At 44.6% G+C, this 24,877-nt stretch overlaps 1 protein-coding gene across 2 annotated transcripts; it reads left to right on the top strand.

The window, feature by feature from the left end:
• The first annotated feature begins 771 nt into the window (after window positions 1-771).
• osbpl6 (oxysterol binding protein-like 6) lies at window positions 772-24,872 on the top strand. Of its 2 annotated transcripts, XM_086123483.1 has the most exons (23): window positions 772-1,109; window positions 5,329-5,530; window positions 9,091-9,213; window positions 9,507-9,560; window positions 9,880-9,993; window positions 10,088-10,258; window positions 11,643-11,766; window positions 11,906-12,009; window positions 12,232-12,324; window positions 12,847-13,015; window positions 14,175-14,305; window positions 15,272-15,379; window positions 15,688-15,819; window positions 16,420-16,507; window positions 17,729-17,982; window positions 18,666-18,803; window positions 19,420-19,483; window positions 19,601-19,679; window positions 20,340-20,484; window positions 20,555-20,699; window positions 21,861-21,987; window positions 22,070-22,192; window positions 22,503-24,872. In XM_086123483.1, exons 2-23 carry the CDS (start codon window positions 5,384-5,386, stop codon window positions 22,612-22,614), a joined length of 2,745 nt encoding a protein of 914 aa, XP_085979609.1. In that variant the 5' UTR covers window positions 772-1,109; window positions 5,329-5,383; the 3' UTR covers window positions 22,615-24,872. The 2 variants fall into 2 exon arrangements, with proteins under 2 accessions (XP_085979609.1, XP_085979610.1); XM_086123484.1 differs by lacking the exon at window positions 12,232-12,324.
• The last annotated feature ends 5 nt before the right edge of the window (window positions 24,873-24,877 follow it).

The following is a 24,877-nucleotide window of genomic DNA, read 5'->3' as shown; positions in this document are numbered from 1 at the left end:
TATCGAGTGTTTATAGATTCTCAACTCTGTTTTTTTTTCTACGCATGGCGCCCGTTATCAAAATTTATGTTCGGGAATCATTATTTTTGCCTTAGTTGCTGTAGTTAACAACATTCATATTACTTTAGAATTAAAGGTTGGCTTTCAGATTATTGTCTGTTGAAAATTTCAATTAGCTATTCATTGTAGTTTTCAAGTCGTAATGATTCTTGTCGTGCCGAAATGTACTTATTGTCTCTGTTGTGAATGAAATACTTTAACTAATTAACTACAAATTCCGACCGTCATTGTTAGCCGTTTAGCAATCCTAACGAGAGCAGTCTTTAAAAAAAACAGATATAGATGATGAAATTGATGGCATTTTTGAGGGGGCGGGGGGCTCTCAACCGTCACGGAGTTGGCATTAAGACGTTGGCCAGACATTTGAGCATTTTCCGTTTTTCTTCAGATTTGTCCCAGGATAATGATACTTAACAAATCTTTTTTGGGGGGGGGGGGGGGGGTTACGCAAATATCTAGTACTTAGTGTTAAAAAAAGAGCACACTGCACTCGAGGTTTCTGCTTTTAGAAAGAGAATGTTTGCTCTTTTTACAAAACTTGCTCAACAGCACACAAGAGGCTCTTACAAAGTGCCTGTTTGAAAAGATGGTTTCGGATGTCTATAATTAGCATCTAAGGTACGGCTTTTTGTGTTTCCTGCTCACGGTTTTAACTTCCATTCTGAGTTCTATTTTGCGTCTTGACGGACGCTATAACCGCGCAATGGACCAGCGGGTGTCCGCAAGATCCACTCCGTTGCTTTGTTCCCACTCAAAGCGATCCTGCTGCAGGGAGGAGCTAGCAGAGTGCGGTTGAGCCGAGCAGAGCATCACAACTCGCATACGAGGAAAGGGGGCAAACACAGCACTTTTTTTTCTTCCACTTCCCCACTGTGTTCCTGGCCTACATGCCCGCTGCGAGAAATTGACGTATCGGAGGTGGACTTTTCCTTCAAACGGCTTACCTCGGAGAAGTCAATCGCCGCTTACCAGGCAGGGAGGAGAGCCAGCTCGATCGTTTCCTGCGCCAAGAACTGTAAAGACATGGTCATTACACCACCGCGTCTGTGGTAAGGCAATAAGCTGTTCTCTTCGTCAGAACGACCACTTAAGCTACGTAAACTGATAGACTGCAACAAAATGCTTTGATATGAAGTGTGCTGCGTTGTGTCCACCCTCTCAGCCGACGAGACTCGAGCATCCTTTTTTTGGATTTGCATCCGGATGTGATTCGCGGAGGACCATCCAGACATGACCATCACCTAGCTGACTTTACTAGCATCTGCAAAGTGTTTTGTGTCGTAAATTGAATGGCTTTACTTTGACCGTTTATTCGTTCACACGTTGGCTTTTCGTGAGCCGTTGAGCGGCAATTCAGCATCCAGACAGAAGCCTCGGTGATGTAACCTATTCACCTTTTTAAATCAAAGCCAACCAGCAGGTCTCAACCACCGTTTTAATGTGATTGTTAAAGCCTTATCCATAAAGCACAATGTGTATTCTTAATATTCCATCCATGCTTTGTTTTGGATGGGGGGTGGGTGGGTGGGGGGTTGGCGGATTGCCCATAGTGTAAGTTATCCAACTTCTGTCACTTTATGGGATTGCGCCACATTATTTGCCAGTTTTTGCGGCCCAAGGTCGGAGAGTGACTTTGCAGTTGTTTAAAATGGCATAAAAAGAACACAAATTAAATGAGAAGCAGAGATCTTGTAAATCAGGGGGTGTCAAAACTCATTTTTGTCGTGGGCCACATTTTAATAGCCGTTTCCTTTGGAGGGCTGTTATGACTGGGAAAAAAAAGTCAATAATAACGGTTTATTCAACTTTTGTTTGTTTCTCTAATGAGGGGTTTGGTTAAAAGAAAATGCTTAGAATATGTCTCTTATTTATTACATATGAGAATTTTAAATTTTGGTCGAGATTTTAGCTAGCATCATGGAAGGTGACATGTTTGATTTGCTTTCGCGGGCCACATAAAACGATCTGGCGGGCCAGATCTGGCCCCCGGGCCTTGATTTTGACACCATGCTGTAAATGGAAGCTCTTTGTGCGAGTTTGTTGTTGTTGTTTTTTTAGCATCTGTCGCAAGGGTCTGCAGTTTAATTTCTTTGGCCCTCCTGAAAAACCTTCAAGTTGAAGATGTCCTCATCCCTTCCTATGCATACATCCGCTTGTTGGCTAAAAAAGGATGTGGTGGAGAAATGACCTTTTATTTGCATATTCATGACTGAATCACGCCATTGTTTTTTTTTGAAAAGTGCTCTTGATGAATCCTGTTTGAATAATCTTTCCACACGCGCTTCTTACCCATCACCACGCAATGAAAACAATAACCAGACTGTTTTTAGAACGGCACTATGACTCATCCGTAATGGTGTTTATCTTTTGCCTCAGTTTGGCATATTCACTGCCTAAGGCACCTCGTGTGGTGTCATCAACGTACATTTTTTTTTCTACTGTGTTAAAGATTAAGATTCTTATTCGGTCTATTTTCCAGCAAGACAAGTGGCCGAGAAGCACTGCAGAGTAAAACAGCTCTACCTAGATGATGTCATGAATGCAGCCCAGGATAAACTGGCTCTGTCCAGTTACTGAGTTAGGAAAATGATGAGCTTCTCTAAAAAAAAAAAAATTTAAAAAAAAAGGACGTGACTCCCCTCCGTCTCAGCCTCCTGATGTCTATTGCCTGAAACCTACTGGCTGGCTACTCTGTTTATCCCTGTGCATCATTAGTCAGTAAAACTAGTGAATTCAGTTGGCCTCGCAGATCCGGTCTGTTTGTGTTGCCGCACTTGAAATATTGCAACAGGGAGATTGGCTGCGGTGGGTTTTTAGAGAGTGATTACTGTGATATTGTGGATGCGTTTCAATGTGGTGGCAACTAAATCAGGAAGACATTGGTCGTGTCTGACTTTCTTGTGAGCCTTGTGATAATCGTGAAATATTCGCCGTGTGGCTCGGATCTTGTGATGCCACTCTTATCAGGATGGATGGTTTTCCTTGCTTGAATCCAAATTCTGGAACGCTCCCCTCAGGGACAATTTGGACTTTTCACCAGCCTCTCCAATAAGGTCATAGCATATTTTCCAGGAGAAGACCCTGAGGGATTTATCTTGCTCAAAGATTATTCAGGAGAGTCTGTTGGTCTGTTGCTGACTAAGCCTGCTGTCGTTTTCCCTCAAAATGAAAGCAATTGATCACGTTTGGAATACTGACGATAAGTAGGTAAATCCGGTGGTTCACTGGAATCTCGCATTAAAGGGGAAGTCAGGTCAAAAGTTTTTTTGGCAATCACTTTCAGTCGACGGCAAGTGGCGACATAACAGTCCTTAAATTAAATCACCCTCTTTAAAGTTTTACTTTATTTAATTTTTTTTCCCTCTGAATATTTTCTGACGGAAGTTATAAATCCATAAATGTTTGGTAGGATGCGCAATACCCGCTTTGTTGAACGAGCACAACCGAAAAGGACACGAAGGGGCTTTCATGCCGACGTCAACATTTCACGGACGCGGCGGTACTCACAACAGCTAACTGAAAAACGGTCATGGGGAAATAAGACTGCGGGGGGTTGTGGCTCATTTCCAACCGACATGACACATTTCCCTCGTGCATTGGCACGTGCTTATATTAAACGTGTTATTGTTGCACTTGTAACAAACGCCCGTGTTGAACTCGAACGTTGGAGGTGTTAACGGGGCATATTGAGGAATTTGAACAAGGGGGCGTGGCGCCTTTTTATATCCAATGTATAGTCAGTCTCCTTTCTTCAAAGAGCAAATTGAGCATGAAAGTCAAGCCTCGCACAATTTTAAAGTTCCTGGTCACATAGGTGCTGCGGTTAGCTGCAGCTACGCGGTGACGCCTGTGCTCACAGCGAGTCATAATCACGGTGACTGGATTTAGAAGATTAAGCTCAAGGGCTCAAGTGTCCTGCATGGCGACTGTCTTCATACCAAGCGGAATTGCTGCCCAGCCAGCCAAGGACTCCATCATATGGCTCCGAGAACGTGTTTTGAACTGAAACAGTACGAGAACACCGCCTTCCAACCCTACGCTTCGCATGCCTGGCACGTGTTCCGTTACGGGGGCCGATATTCTGATTAAATCGCTTGTACTGGATTCATGAAAAAGTGTACGCAAAAACACACGCGCCTTCCGAGTGACCCGTAAATGAGCCGAGCGCACGTCACTGGCGAGGAGCACTCTAACCTGCGCACCCCCCCTACGCCAGTTAATTTCCCACCGAATAACCAATAAAACGGTTTGATTTTACAGGTAAGACAAATGAACCCGTACGTATAACCCGCTAAATCTCTCGCTTCTGCGGCTCAATTAAATGGTCTTATCCCCCATCTTAGTTGGTTTAAGACAGAGGAGAGAGTGACGAAGTGAAAAGACTTGAATAATACATTGTGGTGTGTGAGTGTAACGCACGGCTGAGTGCCTAATTGTGAGGTGCGCCGAGCTGCTCGGTGGTCTGGAGTCTCCCCAGAGCTTGACAGACATCAAAGCCTGAGACCTGATTCGTTCGTTGCCAAACAGTCGGCTTGTTTTCGGCAAATGAGAGATTTGCCATTCAAATGTCCAAACGCTCTATGCGATTAGATTGTATGATACTGATTTTATCCACTCAAAATCCCCCCCCCCCCCCCCGCCCCAAATTTTTACAATCTGTCATTTTACACTCTCTGAAAGTGGGAATCACGTCAAAGTGACATCAAGAAGACAAGCGAAGATCGCAGTCTTGTCACACACGCCAAGTCAATTCATACGCCACTCACATTCATTCCAAAGTAATTCCGCGCTCGCTTCGTGGCGGCGAGCTTCCTCAAAGCCACAGCGAGACTGACCAAACTTTGGATAATCATTCCCCCGACGTTAGCAGCAACCAAATAAATGGACAGAACAATAGTAGTACACAGATTTCTGCTTTTTTTTTGTGAGGGGGGGAGTGGGGGGGGGGTATCCATCTATACAAACAGATTTAGGATCGTTTTAGCTGATCTGATTAACCAGGAGATTGACATAAATTGATCATCTGATTGTGTCTGTGGTGGGTCAGAGCGATCTGTCTTAAGATAAGCTTTGACTTTATGCCAAGCACATTAGCCAGAGAACATCCATGCCATCCATTTGCTCATAATAGCGATGGGGAGGGTGCGCAAAAATTTGGGTGGCGGGATTTAGATGTGGCGACGAAACATACACTGCATAGTTTTTTTTTTGTTGTTTTTTTTTACAGGACAGTAATGGTATCCACTCCCTGACCCCTTTGTCTTTCAGATGCCGATCGACCAGCAAGTCACCAGCTAATAAGCAGAGCCGACTGCCTTCTACCATGTCGCACTCCCAACACTCGCAGCGAGGCGCCCACGGCCGCGCCATGAGCTCCGAGGAGAGGAGCTGCGCGGCGGTCAACAAGACCTCCACACCGGTGCACAAGAGCGCGTCATCCTCTTCCTCGTCGCAGCGCGACAGCCGGCAGGTAGCGTGCGATACCTTTCGAGCCTAATTATATTTGAATGAATTGCTCACGATGAGGGATTATGCCAGGGTAGCCCAAAAGTCACGACTAGATATACACTACAGTTCTCTACTTGGCTTCTGTTATCATTCGGAGGAGACGTGAGGTCATTATGAGGATTTGACAGTTTAGTCTTAGCAGTTTTTGTATTGGGTGCATGTCGGCGAAAATCCAACCCAATCGATTATGAAACCTCATCGAGCTCAAGATAGTTTTAGAGTTGATTTGCAGAGATCGACCTGTCACAATTCTCAACCGGTCTTCAAACATTTCATGCTTGTGCTATCAAAAGAAGAACTCTTATTATTCTTTTCAGATTGTATCAAGGGTCACATCCGTCATTGGTGATCACATTTTGGAAGTGCCGTAAGAAGAAACAAACCCCTAAAAAAAAAAAAGCAGGTTGATTCTCCCCGACTGCTTCATTTTGCCACTGCAGAATTCAGAATGCAAGCGGAAGCTACGACATCACCGCTTTCCCATCGGCACCGGGTTCTGAATCATTTATGAGGGACTGGTGCAGGCTTGGTGCTCTTGTGGTCATGTGGGCATATTACGCTAAGCTGCGCAGGAGGCTTGCGTTCTTACAGGAGTGCTTTAAGGCGGAAAGGGAGTCGGGTTGATGAGAGCTGGGGCCTGTTTGCAAGTGTACAGTTGAATCCTTCATGCTGGCAATTAAAAGTTCTACTCCTCTCCCTTGTTCTTGCTTTTGTAATGATAACAATGACTTCCAGGGCTATCGTGCAGGGGAGTTCATGTGGTTCACCCCGACACAGTTCGTTTATCAATTAAGAGAGGTTATTTGGAGGATTGTTGAGAAACACGTTCTGGCTTTTCTCTACATTTCTCCCACCGATTTCATCAATCCGTGTATATATATGATTACAAAAAAAAAAAAGTATTTCATTACAGTGCATCCATAATTCTAAACATGGCATGTGAACATTGCTGAGGCCGATGGGACGATTTAGTGCTTTGTATGTTCTGATCCTTCCCTTTACGCCCACAGAAGTGACACAAGGGAAAAAGTTTGTCTCACTCGGCTGGGCCTCAGTTTGGGTCGAAAAATGATAGCCGGACATTTTCTTGAAGGGCAGAATCACGCAGCTTGCCTGTACTGAAAGCCAATGTAAAGTCAGTAATCTGTTGATTTAAACAAAAGAAATAGTCTTGGCTTGTCTTCATTAGTGTCGTGCAGTAAGTGAGCTTCGGCCTGGCCCGGCCGACTTTGGTCAAGGTCCACTCACAGTCATGTCAAGTCTTCAGTCGACCGAAAGTATGTTTTTGGAAAGCGGGTCGGAAGCTGAGGTAAGCAGAGAAAAGTCACGCGAGCTAACGCCACACAGGAGGGCCTGAGTCAAGATTCAAACCCAGAAGCTTTCCGCCGATAGGCAGACATGCTGCGGTGGCAGCGTCCAACCACAAAGGCAGTCATTTCAGTTTCTTTGTATCCGGCCGCTTTCTTTTCATGACGGGTAACTGCCGTCTTTTGTATTGCTTCGACATGCATAAAGGCCGCATTATACTCCCGAAAAGGACACCAAAGCGACATTGCGCGGTCACAATTTCAATAGAAGGAATGCGTCTTGTTACTTATTTCAACCCTCACGAGTGACTCGTCGAGCGGAATGTTTGGGCTCCATCTAACCCCGGCATTTTGAATCATGTCAAGTGTTGAAACGTCTCAACGCTCGCTTGTACTCCTCTCAGACGTCGGGACATTTTCCTCGGCGTGCAGATGTGTGCAATCGAAACTCATCAGAAGAGGGACGCCGCACTGATATTTATAGTGCTGATTTCGCCGAAACATGTCCAAGAGGAGTGCTTGTCCTTGTTCGGTTGAGTGTCGCGGTAATCATTTGATTCATTGCCGGTGTAAAAAAAAAAAAAAAAGGGGCACCACGCTCACTACAAGTTGTGAATGAAAAGACTGATTTGCGCCATGATGTCGGGAAGTTCCGACGTCACATGCTACGTGCTGTTTCTCTGTCTCTTTCTTTCACTTGTGATCGAGTGCAAGAAAAAAGGGGGAGGTCGCCAAGCTACTTTAGCTTCGCAGAGAAGACTCTCTCTCCCACTCGCTCGGCTTTAAATTATTCTGCAGCGGGATCAATAAATGTGAGCAGGGTGCAGGGAATCCAATTGGCCTCATTCATTTATGCTTTCAGGGTCAAAAGACAAGAGAGCTCTGGCATGAAAAAAAAAAAGCAAGGAAGCGACGTCCTGACATGGAAACAGTCTAAACCTGTAACGTGACCTCAAAGACCACAGAGCTGACCTCTCTGCGTGAACTTTAACCATCCCGGCCCATCGCTGGGGGGGGGGGGGGCTCTTGGAGGGGTCACCACCTTGGTGCAACCCACCATCGCACTTTAGTCAAGTCAAGTACAACTTTATTGTCAAATGTCCAGCAACATCCTGCACAGATGAAATTTCTTCCCTCTCAAACAGACAACAAGAGAAGCGGCTGCGGGTGCCCGCGCTGCCATCAAAAGAACCGTTAACATAAAATGACAAAATAATACAACACAGCACATAAGACACAGACAGTCGTACAATCTTAACCACTTTTCCTGCATACACTTTGTTATTTGAAGCCGTTATAAATGAAAGAGGAGCGAATCAAAGTGCCCTTTGCACCAGTGGATCAAAGACGTCCTGCTGAAAATGTGCACACGTCTGCTACAAGCTAAGTTTGAAAGCAACAAGAAGCTGTAGCGTCCATTAACGAAAAGAGATTGGCTCTCATTCTCCTGTCCCATGTAAATCCGCTTCAATTCCAAGCCGCGACTCCCAGTTCCGCATATCCATCGGCGCTTCGCTTATGCCCGATAAATGACATCAAAATTCCAGGACTGGTGTTCCCCCCCCCACCCTTCAGTGTGGGCCAAACAATCAACCAGCACGTCTCCAAAGAGATCCAACGGCGTTTGCTTTGTTCAGTGCGCGAGAAGAGGCGTCTGCTCGCAGTGCCCACAGAAGGCCGGCAAACTTATAGAAGGGAAAAACTTGTCGTTTGGATTTGAAATATCATTTACGGTATCTGTTTGTGGACAGATGTAACTCACGAGGCGTGCGATAAAAAAGTTTTTCCCCGTGGCCACATCCTCATGTCCCGAGTTCTGTAATGCATTCACGTATTGATCATTTTAGAGCGCATCGCACAGTGGACTAGATAATGACCAGCGCCTTCAAATGCCCTTCTCTCTGGGCAGCGGCGGGGGGGGGGGGGGTTCCACCTGTCCCGGCGTGACCTTGATTCTCTTTGCTCCAAAGACGACACTTTGATTTACAGACTAAGGGCAAGAAGAGCGCAGTGAGGAGGAAGCTAATGGAGGGGAAATACTCAAAGCACATGGGGGGGAAGCACAAACATTACGTAAGAGAGTCGAACGAAGGGTTTCCTCCATTAGACTGCGGGCTTGAGCGTCATCCTGTTTTACATCTCTCTTGTCTTTTTTTCCTTCCGGAGGAATGAGCAGATCAGCTCTGACACTGCAATCGTTTTGTTGCACTTTCAGGAGACAGACAGTTGGGAAATCATCGAGGGGCTGAAAATCGGTCAGAGCAACGTCCAGAGGCCGGATAAACACGAAGGGTTTATGCTGAAGAAGCGGAAATGGCCTCTGAAAGGCTGGCATAAGGTAAGGTGGGCGGCGTTGGCAGCTTTTTTGGGCTGTTTCCGCTAGCAGCTCTTGAACGTCTGCAGTTGGAATAAAATTGCTTCTTCACAAAAGGTTTCTCTTCAGTAAGATAAGATAAGATATCATTAGCCTAAATAATTCCCGAGCCATTAGACCAGCATGCACCATTTTGAAAGCAACACATTTCAATTAAATCTATTGCTGCTCCAAACGCAGGATTTCTCATCAGGGATTCACAATTAAGTTTTTTTTTTTTTAATGAACTAACACAGGCTTGTTGTTTTCCTCTGCAGCGATTTTTTGTTTTGGACAATGGTATCCTGAAGTATTCCAAGTCCCCCATTGATGTAAGTAACCCTGACTCAACCCCCCCCCCCCCCCCCCCCACCCCAGGCACCAGCAGGCTGGCCTGGCAACAATGATTCAGCTGCAATGTTTGCAAGCAAGAGTTGCGGTGTTTCATTTGCGCCAGATTTGTATGTTACACCAAAAATGGCCAAGGGCCTTGCTTAAAAATTGTAGTGAGGACTCAGCAATGAAGACCAGAAATGTAGAAGCGAATTGTCGAAGACAAAACCAAAAAAAAAAGTTCTGATATCGAATAATTAATGGAATAAAGTCATGCGCATAAATTAACTCGTGAACCTAACTAGACGCGTGTCTCAGATCCAGAAAGGCAAACTGCATGGCAGCATCGACGTCGGCCTCTCTGTGATGTCCATCAAAAAGAAGGCTCGTCGTATTGACCTGGACACCGAGGAGCATATCTATCACCTCAAGGTTAACGCCAAGAGTCAGGATTGTCATTTCGGTATTGACCAATCCGTCAAAGCGGTTGACCGAGATCAAATAAACGTCCGCTCAACTTTGGTAGGTCAAATCCCAAGACATCTTTGATGCCTGGGTGTCCAAGCTGCGACATCACCGCCTTTACCGACAGAACGAGATCGTCCGATCTCCTCGGGACGCCTCCATGCGGACGTTCCCTTCATCTGCGGTTGCAGAGTCACCGCAAGCCGCTTCGACCGTCGGACACGACGCCAAGGTATGTCGCTCGGGACACAAATTGGTGAAAATGGCTCGCGGAAAGTCTCTCTCTCTCTCTTGTGAATTGTCTGCCTCTTTGTTAAAAGGTCATTGTGATCTCCGCAAAGTGATCAGTTCGCTGACTGATGGCTGTGTATGCGTGGTCGATTAGAGTCCATTGCTCTAATGGCTACCTGACAGACAAAATGGATCTGAGCGTTAGGATAAAGGAATCATTTTTCTTCTCTGGGGTCTAGACGCATTGTGCGCTGGTGCTTTTATCAATGAAAACACTGCAGAGTATTTCCAATGAAGGGGTCAGGATGTTAGACGAGACTGTCTGAAGCAGAACTTTACATCCCGTAGTTGGAATCCGACTGAAAGGGGCTCCCTGAAAAGTGTTAAGAACGCCATTCCTTCCTGCCGTCTTCCATAATTACCGTATTTTCCCCACTATAAGGCGCTTAGGAGTATAATGCGCACCTTCAGTGAATGGCCTATTTTAAAACTGTTTTCATATAAAGGGGAATGAAATATGATCTACAATAGTGGCTGTGGTTGTGTTATGCAGCCACTAGATGGAGCTAGGCTAAAAGGAATACAATAAAATACAGCTTTATTTATGTAGAGCTTTCACAACCACTGCAGCTGAAACAAAGCACCTTACAGAACATTTAAAATGCTACATCCAAGAAATCAGAATATTGATCAGAATATAAGGCGCATCGGATTACAAGGCACATTGTCGGCTCTTGAGAAAATTGAATGCTTTTAAGTGCGCCTTATAGTGCGGAAAATACGGTACATATTTCTCGTCCCTTCAAAGACAATCTCAGACACTGAATATCGATACATCGGATCAATTAGTCTCCTGTCAAAGCAAAACCTGCCAGCCAAATTCATGGTTTTGTTCCAGCTGTGCCTCATTTCAAAACTAAACAATGACAAATGGAAAGGGATGTTTTGTTTTGTTTTTTTAGTTCCGTCTGATGTGACAGAAGCAGCACCTTTCCAAAAATAATGACTACACAGTCATCCCTGCATCAGTTGTGCTTCTCCATTTGTAAATCCGCCTACTTGGGTCTTTTTGGGGGGGGGGGGCATTGGTTATTTGCTTAAAATAATTCCACCTTTGGCACCATCTTAGGGCTTGAGAACTATGTTGAGGTGAGGGGAAGAGCTTCAGTTACTCAGGCCGTAGCTTTGTAAAACAAATGGAGTATTTTGCTGCCATTTTATGGTATCTATAGGCAATTACAAACCTTTTTGGGTGGCCGTCACTTCCTCGCAGATATTCCCCATTTTGTGACGGGGCTTGCTTCCCTGACTTACGTGTTACTATTTCTGGCTTATTTTTCTGTCAAGAGTTTACTTCTGACACCAACCCTTGTATCTCTTGAAAGCATGCCAAAGCCAGCGGGTTGCCATGGCAAACGCCAGTCCCCACCAGCAGCTCTTACAGCAACGGTCAGAGCAAGGTGGCTGCCTGGCTACAAGAATCCGAGGAGATGGACAAATGCGCAGAGGGTGCGTTCTGTTGTCTCTGTTTGAGCTGGAAGCTTGTACGTCATCCTGGAGCTATCCTCATTTCGTGTGTGTCAAACGATTATCTCGGATGACTTGCTATGATCTGGTTCAGCATCTTTCGATGACAAAATCATTTCAGAACTTGCGCGATGCCAGTCCAGCCTCACTGAGCTGAGTGGCCTCTTGCAAAATCTGGAGATTCTCCAGAGGACTCAGTCGGCACCCAACTTTGCAGATATGCAGGTTGAGCACACACACACACTCACCTGCACCCCCCGCCCCCCCCCCCCCCACACACACACACTGCTTCGCGTCACTCATCCCATTTGCCTCAGAATTTTGTTTGCTGCTCGTTTTTTTTGGAATCTTGTCTGATTTCTAGCTTCACAACAGTCACTTGACGTTGACTTGCTTTTTGTGTGACTGTGTTGTGTTACGTACTGTGATCCATCGTTTGCCACCTAGACCGCTTGTGTAGAATTGACAAAGAAAGAAAAGCGCATGAACAGAAGATGGAGGACAAAAAGTGTCGGCAAAGATTCAAAATTCCAGCTTCAGGTACCTTTTCTCTTTGTTTTGTGTCACAAACCAAGAGAGGCCTGACTCTCAGACCTCACCAGAACAAAAATGCTGGCTCCAATTTGAAATAAAAATAACACTTATACACTGTTAGGTTTAATTTTTTAAATCTATGCTTATGTTTCTCTTTAGCTTAAAACTCAGCATTGGTCACGTGGTCTTGTTCTCTGTTTTGCCCATTTTTGCTCTTATTTTGCTGAGCACATTGTGTGCTTTCTAAAAAAAAAAACCCAACAACAACAAACCAAGCAACACCTGGCTTTCATACATTTTATCCACACTTCAAGAAAGGTATCACGAATACTTCTGCAGAGCACAGATAAGAGAGTCAAAAAAAGATTTTGACAAGGGCATGCTTGATTTGCAAGTGTCTCGAGGCTGAATGCCTCTCATAATATTCTAGTGCACAATGTGCATTTGGCTTTTACGGACTAACAAGACAGGCTCACAACAGGATTGCACTTCTCGGTTGATTCACCCCGCATCGCCACCTCTCTTTAGGTCCCGCTATCATCCAGCATGTCACCCGTCCGCCTCCACTCATCCAACCCGAACCTCTGCGCCGAGATGGGGGACTTTCAAGCTCCCGCCTCCCGGCTAACAGACAGCGTAGAGTGTACCAGTGACTACATTAAACTGCAGGAGGAATTCTGCACCATTGCCCAAAAAGGTAAACATGAAAGCAAGCATGACTGAAGAGCGTTACCATGCCCCAACCGTATGTTTTGAAATTCTGTTGTTGCAATCTGGTCACAGCTGACTTAACCCTTTCATGCAACAACGTCAGGAACAAACGGGTTTATGTTTGGTCACGAAGAATGAAACTCTTATGTCATATTACACATGGTCAAACATTTGCACATATACCAGTACACTGAAAAGTCGACTAAAATGGGTTTTCTTCCTGTCGTCGCTTTTTTCCCCCACTGAATGCACATGATTTTGGAATATCTCACTCACGCACACACACACACCGCTCTGCTGCCTAAAAGCGTAGGTAACAACCGTCATGGCTCACCTGTTTTGGGGGGTTTGGTCATGTGATGTTCGCAAGCTGAGCCCTTTGGCACGGTGATGTCATTTTCAGTCGACGGCCAGTGGCAGTACAAGGCAAAATGGCTGCACCCTGAGATGGATTAAAAAAAAAAAAAGGGTCAATTATTTTTTTCACATAATTCATATTCCACAAATGTAAGTATTATATAGAATATATTATATGAAGATATTTTTTTGTCCTTGACTCCCCCCTTTAAAATGTCAAGAACTTGTTGCAGCCACACCGTCACTGGATTTACATCAAAATATTATAGCTTCTTCCTACTATTTACGGCAGAAGGTTGCGGTGCATCAAGTCGGGCGGTGTTTCCAATAAAAATATTTGGCCAAACGTCTTCCATGCGCAGGTGGCTTCAAGAGCATATGTGGGTTCGCTTCTAGACAAGCAGTGGACAGCGAGGCATGTCACATGTGTGATGCCGTGCGGCTGCAGTCGACTAGCTCGGAGGCATTGCTCCATTACATAATATAGTCGGCGACGGCATCCCTCTCTGTCATCCCTCTGCACGCTCACAAGGCAATTTTACGTCCCATCGCGTCGATGTGCTACTCAGTGGCTCTTGAGATTTGCATTTGAAATTCTGTGCCAAACAACTCGGCGTGGTCTCGAACCTGATATCGCGCTTCACTCTTACACTTACGTCATATGTTTTAAGAACGCTACATTGCATTTTACGCACCAAGCCAAAGCCGAGGACGTAACTAAAATAAATCAATCAATCATGCTGCATAAGTGATCGTTATCGTTCTTGCGTCATTCTATCTGTACGCAGTCCACGCTCTGCTCAAGTCAGCCTTCAACACAGTAGCCATAGAGAAAGAAAAGATCAAGCAGATTCTGTCTGACCAGGACCAGTCCGACCAATCGGCTCAGATCAACTCCCTCAGGAAGTCTCTATCACAGGTAATGAGCCCCGTCCTTCACTCCGACTAAATGTGTCTGTCAAACATATTTTCTGGTTATTATGACACTGGTTACCAAGAAAATTTGAGGAAAGTGCCGACTAGTTAATAACTCCTACTACACTGCCTCTACAGTGTTCTGAAATACTGTACAGTAGATTCAACGAGCCACACTCAACAGCATAAAGTGATATGAGAGAGCGTTGACGTCCATTTGTCTTTTCTGAAACTAATTGGCGAGAAAACGAAATGTGCCGTGGACTTCATTAACGCTGCTCCTTGGTCTGTCTTCTCTGGCCCAGCGACTTGCTGTAATTGCACTGCTCCTCATCGACTGTTTCCATCACAGTGGTAAAATGGTTCTGCCCTCTTCATAGTGACAAGCTAATGCGACAACATTGTCCAAAAGCTAGAGGTCACATTCCTTGGCAAAAGCCTTGTGTGGGGGGGGATGATCGTCACCCATCACTTCATAGGAATTTTTTTTTTTTTTGCCACGGCTCAGTTTCCATCCAATTTAGGGCAGCCCTGGGTGAACAAGAGCTGAGAAACTCATTGATTAATCATACACAGACACTAAATATAGTCAAAAAAAGGAAAGTGTGGAAACACACCATTCACAAAAAAAACCAAAAAAAAAAAAAACCTGTGTGTGTGTGTGTGTGTATATCACCAGGCGCAACATTCAATGGTATGTACATTTCTGATCAGGCCATTTAGGTAATTTCAGTTGTTGTTATCATTTCAAAAGACCATACACACTCTTGTAACAACAAAAAGCTGCCCCCGACCGCTATCCCAAAACCAAATAAAACGTTTCCACGTGGTCAGCCATATTTGATTTGACAGCTTCTGCCAAGGGTATATAAAACCTTGAGCACAACTGTATGCCAGTTAAAAATATTCTGGGCTCAATTGGTCCTTTGGTCAATGAACATGACAACAACCCATTTCCTTATTGCCCAAGGCCGTGTCCCAAAACGCAGAGCTACGATCCCGACTGAACCGCATCCACTCGGAGTCTGTCCTGTCGGAGCAAGTCGTCAGCGTGAATATCATCTCCACTCCTGATGAGGTAGGTGACTGTGTTCATTATTGGCACTGGCAGTGCTAATTTAAAGCCCCCTTATTGATAAAACAACAGGGCGGCCCGGTGGTTGTATTATTGCTTTCCTGCCTTATTGATCAATGGCCTCAAAGATTGATGGAGGCTCACAGTTATGTTTTAAGGCATCATTATTCAATGCGGATGATGACATCATTGTTAGAGGAAAATGACAAATTAGAAATGGATGGAACTTTGCCATAAAACAAACTCGGGTGTCTTTCAATTCCAATTCTCATCCACGAGCGTGTAACATGTTTGCATGTGTTGACTGGCAGGTTGCAGAGCAGATGGGGATCCCGCTGACTCAGCAGGCCTCTAATGAGAGCCGACTCTCCATGTCGGAATCGGTCTCTGAGTTCTTTGATGCCCAGGAAGTGCTCCTATCAGCCAGCTCATCTGAGAACGAGGTAATTTGCGTCGCGGGGGTGGACTGCGAGGACGATAATATCGGCCCTGGGTTAGTTAGCAACTAATGAGAGCCGCCTGCGAGGTTAAAATGGCCGATTTAACGGAAACTCAATCATCGTCAGGCACTTAGAGGGGCTCTTGTTAATTAGGGCAAATACCTCATCCCTCGTTCGGCTTCAATTTGGTATTTTATTTCTTTATTTTTAATTAGAACAAAGCTTCCAGCCTTGTTTAAAAACAACAAAAAACAATTTGGCCACTTGAAACCATCGTTTCTGCCTGCTAACTCTTTGTCGGCCTCTGAGGGGCTATTAAAGAGAGTTGCTCTCCAGGCATGCATTGAGCCATGTGAAGGATCACTCCCAGAGGACATTTCTCACACCGTAGCCTGATGGCAGGCCCATTCAAACCCAAAGCACAAGGAGACCGCAACACGGGCTAATACAGACGTGACTGCTTTCATGTAAAATGTGCCGCAGTGTCTCTCTGCGGGATAGCTGCAGCGGGGCAGATGTTGCATGGCAGCTTCTTTCCATCTGCCTAACAATTTGCAATTGTCTCAATCCTAAATCTGCCCCCTGTGCCTGTTCCCCAAATAGGGCTCAGACGATGAGTCATACGTCAGCGACGTGAGCGATAACATCTCAGAGGACAACGCCAGCGTGACCGATAACGTCTCCAGACAAAGTAGGTTCCAATCTCGTTCGGAGCCCCCACTGACTTTGTAAAGGAAGCATTTTTCTAGTTTTAAGAGTGCAATGGCGCCACAGTGGATCCTACTCGGAGGAAGCAAAACACTGACACGCTCGGTGCTGGTAAAGGCCCTTGGCGAGCGCGTTTGTCATTGCGGCTGAAGCCAACGACTTACTCGGCTGCTCTGTGGCAAGATCTTTTTCTTTGGCTTTATGAGCAGCCTGTGTGGGGAGGGATGGAATCTGCCGCCTTCACCTCTGTCACATCCCACACATCTTTAGTTACACATTATCTCTCGTCAAAGGGAACTCCTCAGTACAGTAGTCTCATGTGGAAAACTAACAGATTTGGCCTTATTACTTCAAAGGTAGGCTTTAAAGTAAATAAAACCCCACTTGTGTTGAGTGACAGAGTAGCAGGAGTCAAGTGAAAAATCCGTAGCTTCAGCAAAAGTTACACCCTGATATGATGAGATTTGACATTCTACATACAGATGCCAGGGTTATAGTTCCTGAAAATGAAGGAAATAAACTAAAATCGAAAAGCATTTTTGTTCATTGAATAAATGAACTCTACCAATCTCGCATTAAAAAAAACTATTACTAAAACTAATAAAAATTGAACAAGCAAAATATTTTCGTAAAAATAAAAATTTTAAAAATAATTAAAATTCACGGAATTTAAAAAAACACAAGTCAAAACAAAATTAAAATGAACTATAATCAAAAATCCAAAACTATTATAACCCTCAATAAATAGTATCGCTGAAAAGTTTATTTATTTGAGTAGTTCAATTCAGAGTATATCTTGAGCTGTATAGATTCATTGAACACCTGAAAATAAAGTATTTAACTTCTATAATATTGTTACTGAGGTAATATTGTCTAAATGGAATTGTCCATGTTAAATGTAAAGGCAATCTGGATCAGATCTAGATGAAACTTTGCTTGAAATTACGGCTTGTTCCGACACACTCATAGCAAATTGAATGGATATGTGATTTGATATTACCGTGTCCTTGGCAGTGCAGTGGTTCACTTGTCCAGCTTCTGTGCAGGCTGCTTGCGTTCAGTTCCCGCTCGGCGACGGTGTGGATTTGAGTGTGGAAGTTGTCTGACCGCTCACCTCTGATTGGGGGGGCTTCTTAGACCTTGTCGCCTGTAAATATCACATGAAATAAAAGCAACATTTCGTGTTTTTTGTGTTTCTTCTCAGTGGCCAATGGAGACTTTGCTGGCTGCGCCTTCCGTAACGGGCGGCGCATGTGCCTGCCGGCGCCCTGCCCCGACACCGGCAACATCAACCTATGGAACATCTTGCGAAACAACATCGGCAAGGACCTGTCCAAAGTGTCCATGCCCGTGGAGCTCAACGAGCCTCTCAACACGCTGCAGCGCATGTGTGAAGAGCTGGAGTACAGCGAGCTGCTAGACAAGGCCGCTGAGACGGAGGATCCCTTTGAACGCATGGTAGACCTCTCAAATACCACTTCTTTATGTTTTTCCTGCTCTCCGAGTATCCATTTAATGACCGATTTTAAAATTCAGTGGTGTAGTGAGGCCTAATTTTCCATCAAAAACAGGAGAGAGGTTTGAATTTATTTTGGGATACTGTTCACTTTATTTTAAGGCCATATCAAACTCAAGGTTTCAGCGGGTATGATCAAATTTCATTTCATACTTTTTAACGTTGTTTTCAGTGCCACTTTAAACTAAAACTGCCACATATACTCACACGCGAAAGCACACTTTAAAAGCTGGAGCAAGCTAGCTCAGTGCTAACTAGTAACTTGGAGCCTAACAATGCTGGGTCAATTGAGTTTATATTTCTGGACATGATATTTCATACTTTTTAAATGCCATTTAGGGCCTTAATTATCGCACAATCCATTTAATGACTTCGAATGCTTTTATAGACCAGCAGAAACCCTGTAACAGTATGCCCTGACGAGGCTGTCACCTTTAAACAACCACCCGCATCCACACCTAAAGACCCCAGCCGGTTTTGAACCCGTGGGGGCGACGGTGCAAGTCGCTGTACCGCTGTTCCACCCTGCCGGGGCGACAGGATGCTTCTGTGCTTCATATCTTATTGATGAAGAATGTTGGTCCCTTTAGGTTGATGTCAGCGGTGTTTGTTTGGCTTGTGCCAGGTTCTGGTTGCCGCCTTCGCTGTCTCAGGCTACTCATCCACCTACTACCGAGCAGGAAGTAAGCCATTCAACCCACTCCTCGGAGAGACGTACGAATGTATAAGAGAAGACAAGGGCTTCTGTTTTTTCTCTGAACAGGTACAGTCATGCTTGCGCAACGTTTCTTATGGGAATCACACTCACTCACTCACAACATTGAAAAGAGTGGTGCCTTGTTAAACGACGGAGCAGTTGCTGGGCCGGTTTTTGGCTTTAACATACAAGTAAAAAATTAAATATGAGCACTGTGTCGTGACTGAGTCAACTCACTTCACAACAAGCAGGCATTTGGAAGCTAGCGAACAATTCTTCGAAAAAGAGGCTTCCCAAGTTCTTTTACTGTCTCTCACAATCAAGGTTTACTGTCAAACTAAATACAAAACAAAGAGAATCAAACACACAACTTTGCCATAAAGCCCGCGAGCTTCATGCTCGCACATCACGGAAACACCATTGACAAGCTAACGAAGAGCATCTCTGTGATAATGTAACGCAACAGATATTTAAACACAATTTAATAGCGGTCAATTTAATAACGGAGTCAAATGGATATGGATTTTGTCAGGAAGTTCACAAAGCTTCACAAATGTTCAATATGCACACCACCTGTGACATGACAGTTTACCTTCTGCCTTCCTCCTCCATTTTTTTGGGGGTGCCATTTTGGTGTAATTAAAGACGATGAAGTAGACTGTCATTGTGTTGTTCTCTCAAGGTGAGCCACCACCCTCCCATCTCTGCCTGCCACTGCGAGTCCAAGAATTTCACCTTTTGGCAAGGTAGGATGCAACTCCGATTAGTGGGGGATTCGGCATGGATGCGATAATAATGGAAGTTACCCTTGGGATATCAACATCACTTCAATATGACAGCGATTGCTATTTTTCTTTCCATAGACGTCAGATGGAAAAACAAATTCTGGGGAAAATCAATGGAGATCTTGCCAGTCGGGACAGTGAGTCTGATGATTCCCAGGTAGTGACGCACCCCGTTCTCGCTATTTTAGCCGAATATTTGGGGTGAGTTCCAAAGTAGACGGCCGTATGTGCGTCAGTGAAATTTCACTTGTAAACAGACCCCAAAATCCGATGCTGTGCTCAGTGACTCTTGGTGGTTTTGAGTCTTTTACCGGCTTCACACAGGCACAAATATGTAAAGCCCCAGCGGCGCAACTATTTTTACCCCTGAATATAATTAATGCATGAATACTGAAAATGTGGAGCTATTGAACTGAACACACAACTTGATCAAACCACTTCCATGTTCGTGCGTTCTTGCCGTATAATAAAGAGAACACATCTGACTGAAACACAGCAAAAGAAAAATCGACCGTGAAAATGTCTTTTAAATGAAAGCTTTGATTATCTGTAAAGACTGCGATTCTTTAAATCTTGCGTTCACTCGTTTTAAAGATGCCACATTTCATTTATTTCTGTCAATTAATTCACTAAGTGACTCATGTACTGTAGGTAGATTCGATAAACACCCTAGAGTAATGGGGCCACTCCTATTGGTCTTGTTTTGTGAATGCGAGGTATGTGACGATTAAATTGGCGTTACAAAAACAACGTTGCGTTTTTCTTACCTTCCCACCTGGAGAGACATGTCCAGACTGTTTGTTGTTGATGTGTTCAGGTTTGGAGATCACTACGAATGGAACAAAGTCACCACGTGTGTCCACAACATCCTCAGTGGCCGCCGGTGGATCGAACACTATGGCGAGATTACCGTCAGAAACACAAAAAGCAGCGCTTGCCTCTGCAAACTCACCTTCGTCAAGGTCACCGCAGGTTTCATTGTGGCTCGGATACGTGTGGACTCCATGTTGACGACCCGTGTCGTTCTTTTAGGGGAACTACTGGAGTTCTAATGTGAACGAGATCCAAGGATTTGTGATGGACCAAGAAGGGAAAGTGATCCACAGGCTTTTTGGAAAATGGCACGAGGGGCTTTACTGTGGCGTGCCACCTTCCGCCAAATGTATCTGGAGGCCAGGTAGACCGCTGGATTGTCACTTCAGATGCTTACATTTGGGATACCGTCAACCCTCGTTGATGGCGGGGATACCTTCCGGACCCAACCGTAATAGATGATCATCTGCGATAGACGATAGGATTAACACATGTAACCTGAATCACATTTGAGGTATTCCTCAGGGAAAGTGCTTGCTTCAAGCTGTTAATTGGCCACTCACATAAAAAAAGATGATTTAACATTATATAATTAAATGCTCAACCAAACCATGTCATTTTGTTTGATAGCTTAATGCTAACATATCATGCAAAATACCATCGATGAGCTAACGAAAATTAGCATAGATCTTTCGGTAATTGTCACTCAACTGCTATTTTTACATGAAACAGCAGCACATACATACGGTGGACACCCCACATATTTGTGGTTTGGTGTGGGTTTTTTTGGTGGGGTTGAGGGGGTCTGTCTCCTGTTTTTTGGGGGATGGGGAAAATATGCTCTCTACTCGATGGAATCGATCATTTTCCAGTTTGTAAACAACAATGACATAATCAGGATGCACATGCACTGCTCGTGCGGAAAGGACGGCGGGGTACATTATGGACACACAAGTCGACAAACTATGATGGGGCGTGAAAATCCCATTATAAAACTAACATTGCCAGATGGAAAGCAATTTTCCAATCCTAATGGAATTACAGAGTGGGCGGAAGATGTTACAAGGCGGCCGCGATATCCCTCTTTATTTAGTGTAGAAACCTAGTGTTTATCAAGAGAGAAAAGTTTAGCCCCGCTTGGACCATCGTCAAAAGAAAGGGAATTTAGAGATAACTCTACTTGCATGGCAGTGTGAGTAAGATAGCGAGCGTGTCTGCTTTTTTGTTTTGCTGGTTGTTATGTTGCATAAAAGGGAACAGAGAATCGCATCAAAGTGTGGTGGGATTGCACTGGAAGGCAACTTTTCACTTGCTGACGTGTAGAAAAACCAAATGGCTATGATGACTTACCCGATATGAAATGCGTGCCGCAAACGCGATGATATCCGGTCCAATCTGCGTTCAATAGCTTACAGTTTTTGAACAACTGTAATGTTTAGTGGCCATTACTTGCGAATTCTCTTCTTCGCAGCAGAGCTCTGTCCCCATCCCACTGTACATCAATGTTGTTGTTTTTTCTCGCTAGGCTCCATGCCCACAGACTACGAGCTATACTATGGCTTCACCAGGTTTGCCACTGAACTCAACGAGCTTTGTCCCGAGCTAAAAGATGTCCTACCGCGAACGGACGCACGGTTCAGACCCGATCAAAGGTGACGCGACCGCCGTCAAACACAAATCCCACATGCTGGACAGCAACATTAGTAATTCAACATGTACTCTGCCTCACACCAGGCACCTAGAAGAGGGCAATTTGGAGCTGGCCGCCTCAGAGAAGCAGCGAATCGAAGACCTGCAGAGAATAAGGAGAAAGTGGAATGAAGAGAATAATGTCAAACAGGAGCCCCGCTTCTTCAAGTAAGACAGTAACAACACTCATTCAGCGGATCATACAAGCCTTACGAAACCGTGCCTGTTTATTCCCATTCTTCCGGCTAATCATTACATCCTTCCTATATCCCCAGAACTCTTTTGTACTTATCTTTTTTTACTTCATTTCTTCCTTGCTTCATCCCTCACCATTTCTTCCCTCAGACTCTCTTTTTCACTTTGCAATCCTCCAGTTACCCATACATTACAGCCTTCGACGTCCTTTGTCCTTCATTCAAACTCTTTGTTCACCCTAGAATAAATTTTACGGTCCTCCACTGCACTCTTTTTGTTACAGGAAAGTGGTTGACGCTAATCACAGGGAACGATGGGTCTCCAACAACCTGTACTGGGAGCTGCGGAAAACCCCCGGCTTTATTAACATGGAACCGACAGTGAGCTTGTGGTAGCGCACGTCCGCTCGCTCCGCTCTTCGCATTCGGCATTTGACTGGACACTTGAGATGCGAGGAGAAACACTTAAAACGCGCTCTTGGACGTGAGCGAGCCCTGGCGGGGGTTCTGTGGCGCCACCGTTGGAAGAAACCTCTCACAAGGAGGGTCAACTTCACCATGCTTGCGAAGGTCGCAAAGATCTTTTCTCAGCTACTCTAACGACTCCCGAGTCGGCCTTAAACGCGGACGCCCATACTTAGCTACGACCACATGCATGCTTAGAGATTTCACTGGCATCCGGACATATTTAATACATCCTTAATGTTGCAGAAAAATGGGTATTTTTATAAAATATCTCAGCAGATTGGATTTATTTTTTTCCCCTTTTAATACAGTTTGTGATGGGGGAACAACTCGTCAAACCACACAGCTGAGGGCACACATCGGATAACATCACCCGGCATATTTATGATCACGTTCAGCTGAAAACCAAGAGACAGACAATGGTCGACAGTTCAGTGTCTCTTCACTCTCAGCTTGCTACTCACCCCGCCACCCACTCCCTGGCCCTATTGTCTCATTTTTAACTACCTGCGCATAAGCCACTCTGTCCATATATAATGTTGAGCTTCCTTCGCTACGCTGCAGGGAGAGCCTCTAACCCAGGGTTAGGCAAATTGTGACCTGTCGAGCATTTTATGCAGCATTATGTAAACTCCTGTCATGTTGGCTGTTTATTTATTTTTAATTAGGTAGTTTCCATGTATTCAGTCATCTTTTTTTTAAATAATCATTCTTGCTGATTGACTATATTCATTTTGACCCCCCCCAAAACTCGGTTAACTGTAAATAATGTATTTAGTCAATGCCGAACCATAGGTTAATTTATTGATTGTAGATATTAATTTTGTAATTTCCCTGCTAAAATCAATCAATTAAAATGGGGCAAATCCAAACACTAAAATGCCAATCACAAAAAAGATATACAAATTTTCAAACTGAAAAGACAAGTGGCTTTATTTATTTTACTATAGCCATCTAATGCGTGTTGGTTTTCTATTGCTAACCATTAATCAACACATTGACAAAAGAATTGAGACATGCGGTTATTGCCCCCCACAGTGAAAATTTGGCTAAATCTGGAGCACTGCCACCCCCAAAAATGCTTTAGTGATGGAACTGCGAGAGGCCCTGGCTCACATTTGATTTAAAAAAAAAAAAAAAAAAAAAAAAGACTGTCATTACAGTGTACAGTACATCATGTTCAGGCAGCTACTTAGTCAACCTTGAGACAGCAGCGCCACCTGCAGCTCATTCAAGAAAAATACCACTTCCGCTCATCAAGTTTCATTTCCTGATTAGTAATTAACCACAAAAACGGATACAGCTACGACGGCTCTATTAATGGCCCGTTTGTTTTAACACTATTGCTGACAGCCAAAACAAATTTAGAGTGAATCTTCACTTTTGCTGATCATATCTCCACAACAAGTATTCAATTTCACTTGCTGTGCCTTAACGCATACAAGATTCACACACACACACACACACACACACTGCATCTGCTTAGTGATTACAAAGCCAAAGGGACAACATGTGTTCTTGCCAAACACGTCAGACAGTAGATGTACACACACAAGCCATCAACGAAGCTCTTTGCTATGCTACCGTACAACATGCCGCCTGAAGTAACTGTAAATACAGCACATCTGGACACCTGAAAACGGGTCCATCCATCTATCCATTTTCGGTAGCATTAGGGTCACAGCTGAGCTGGAACCGATCTCAGCTGACTTTGGGCGAGAGGTGAGGTACACCCTGGACTGGTCACCAGCCAAGTGCGGGACAGTCATTCATAGAAAGAGACGTGCTCCTTCTACATGAGTGTGGACTCCCCTCAGTGGTGTGTGTGTGTGTGTGCGTGTGCGTGTGCGCACACGTTGGAGAGGGACACTGCACTGCTGCCAGGCAGCAGCACAAGCGGAAAGTAGAACGGACAGACGGGATGTTCCTTTAAAAGAAAAAAAAAAGAGAGCCTCCAACTATTGTTCCACCTGCATGTGTAGCCTGCCAATGATTGTTGCAGATGCCTCACAGTAAGGTTCTGTTCTTATCATGGACCAGACCACGTCTGCTCGGGACCCTGATGGTACCTTCTTTAAAAAGTGCAATTGAAACTAAAGTACATATCGTTCCATCAACACTGTACACTGCTGCTACATAGTGCTTGGATTAATAAAACCGGACCTTCGGTGTGTGGTTTATTCACCCAATTTCA

This window comes from Hippocampus guttulatus, chromosome 11 (genome assembly GCF_054856545.1).
Source record: "Hippocampus guttulatus isolate MCC_2025c chromosome 11, RoL_Hgut_1.0, whole genome shotgun sequence".
In the NCBI taxonomy this organism is placed as follows: domain Eukaryota; kingdom Metazoa; phylum Chordata; class Actinopteri; order Syngnathiformes; family Syngnathidae; genus Hippocampus; species Hippocampus guttulatus.
This window is presented reverse-complemented; position numbering and strand designations above follow the sequence as displayed.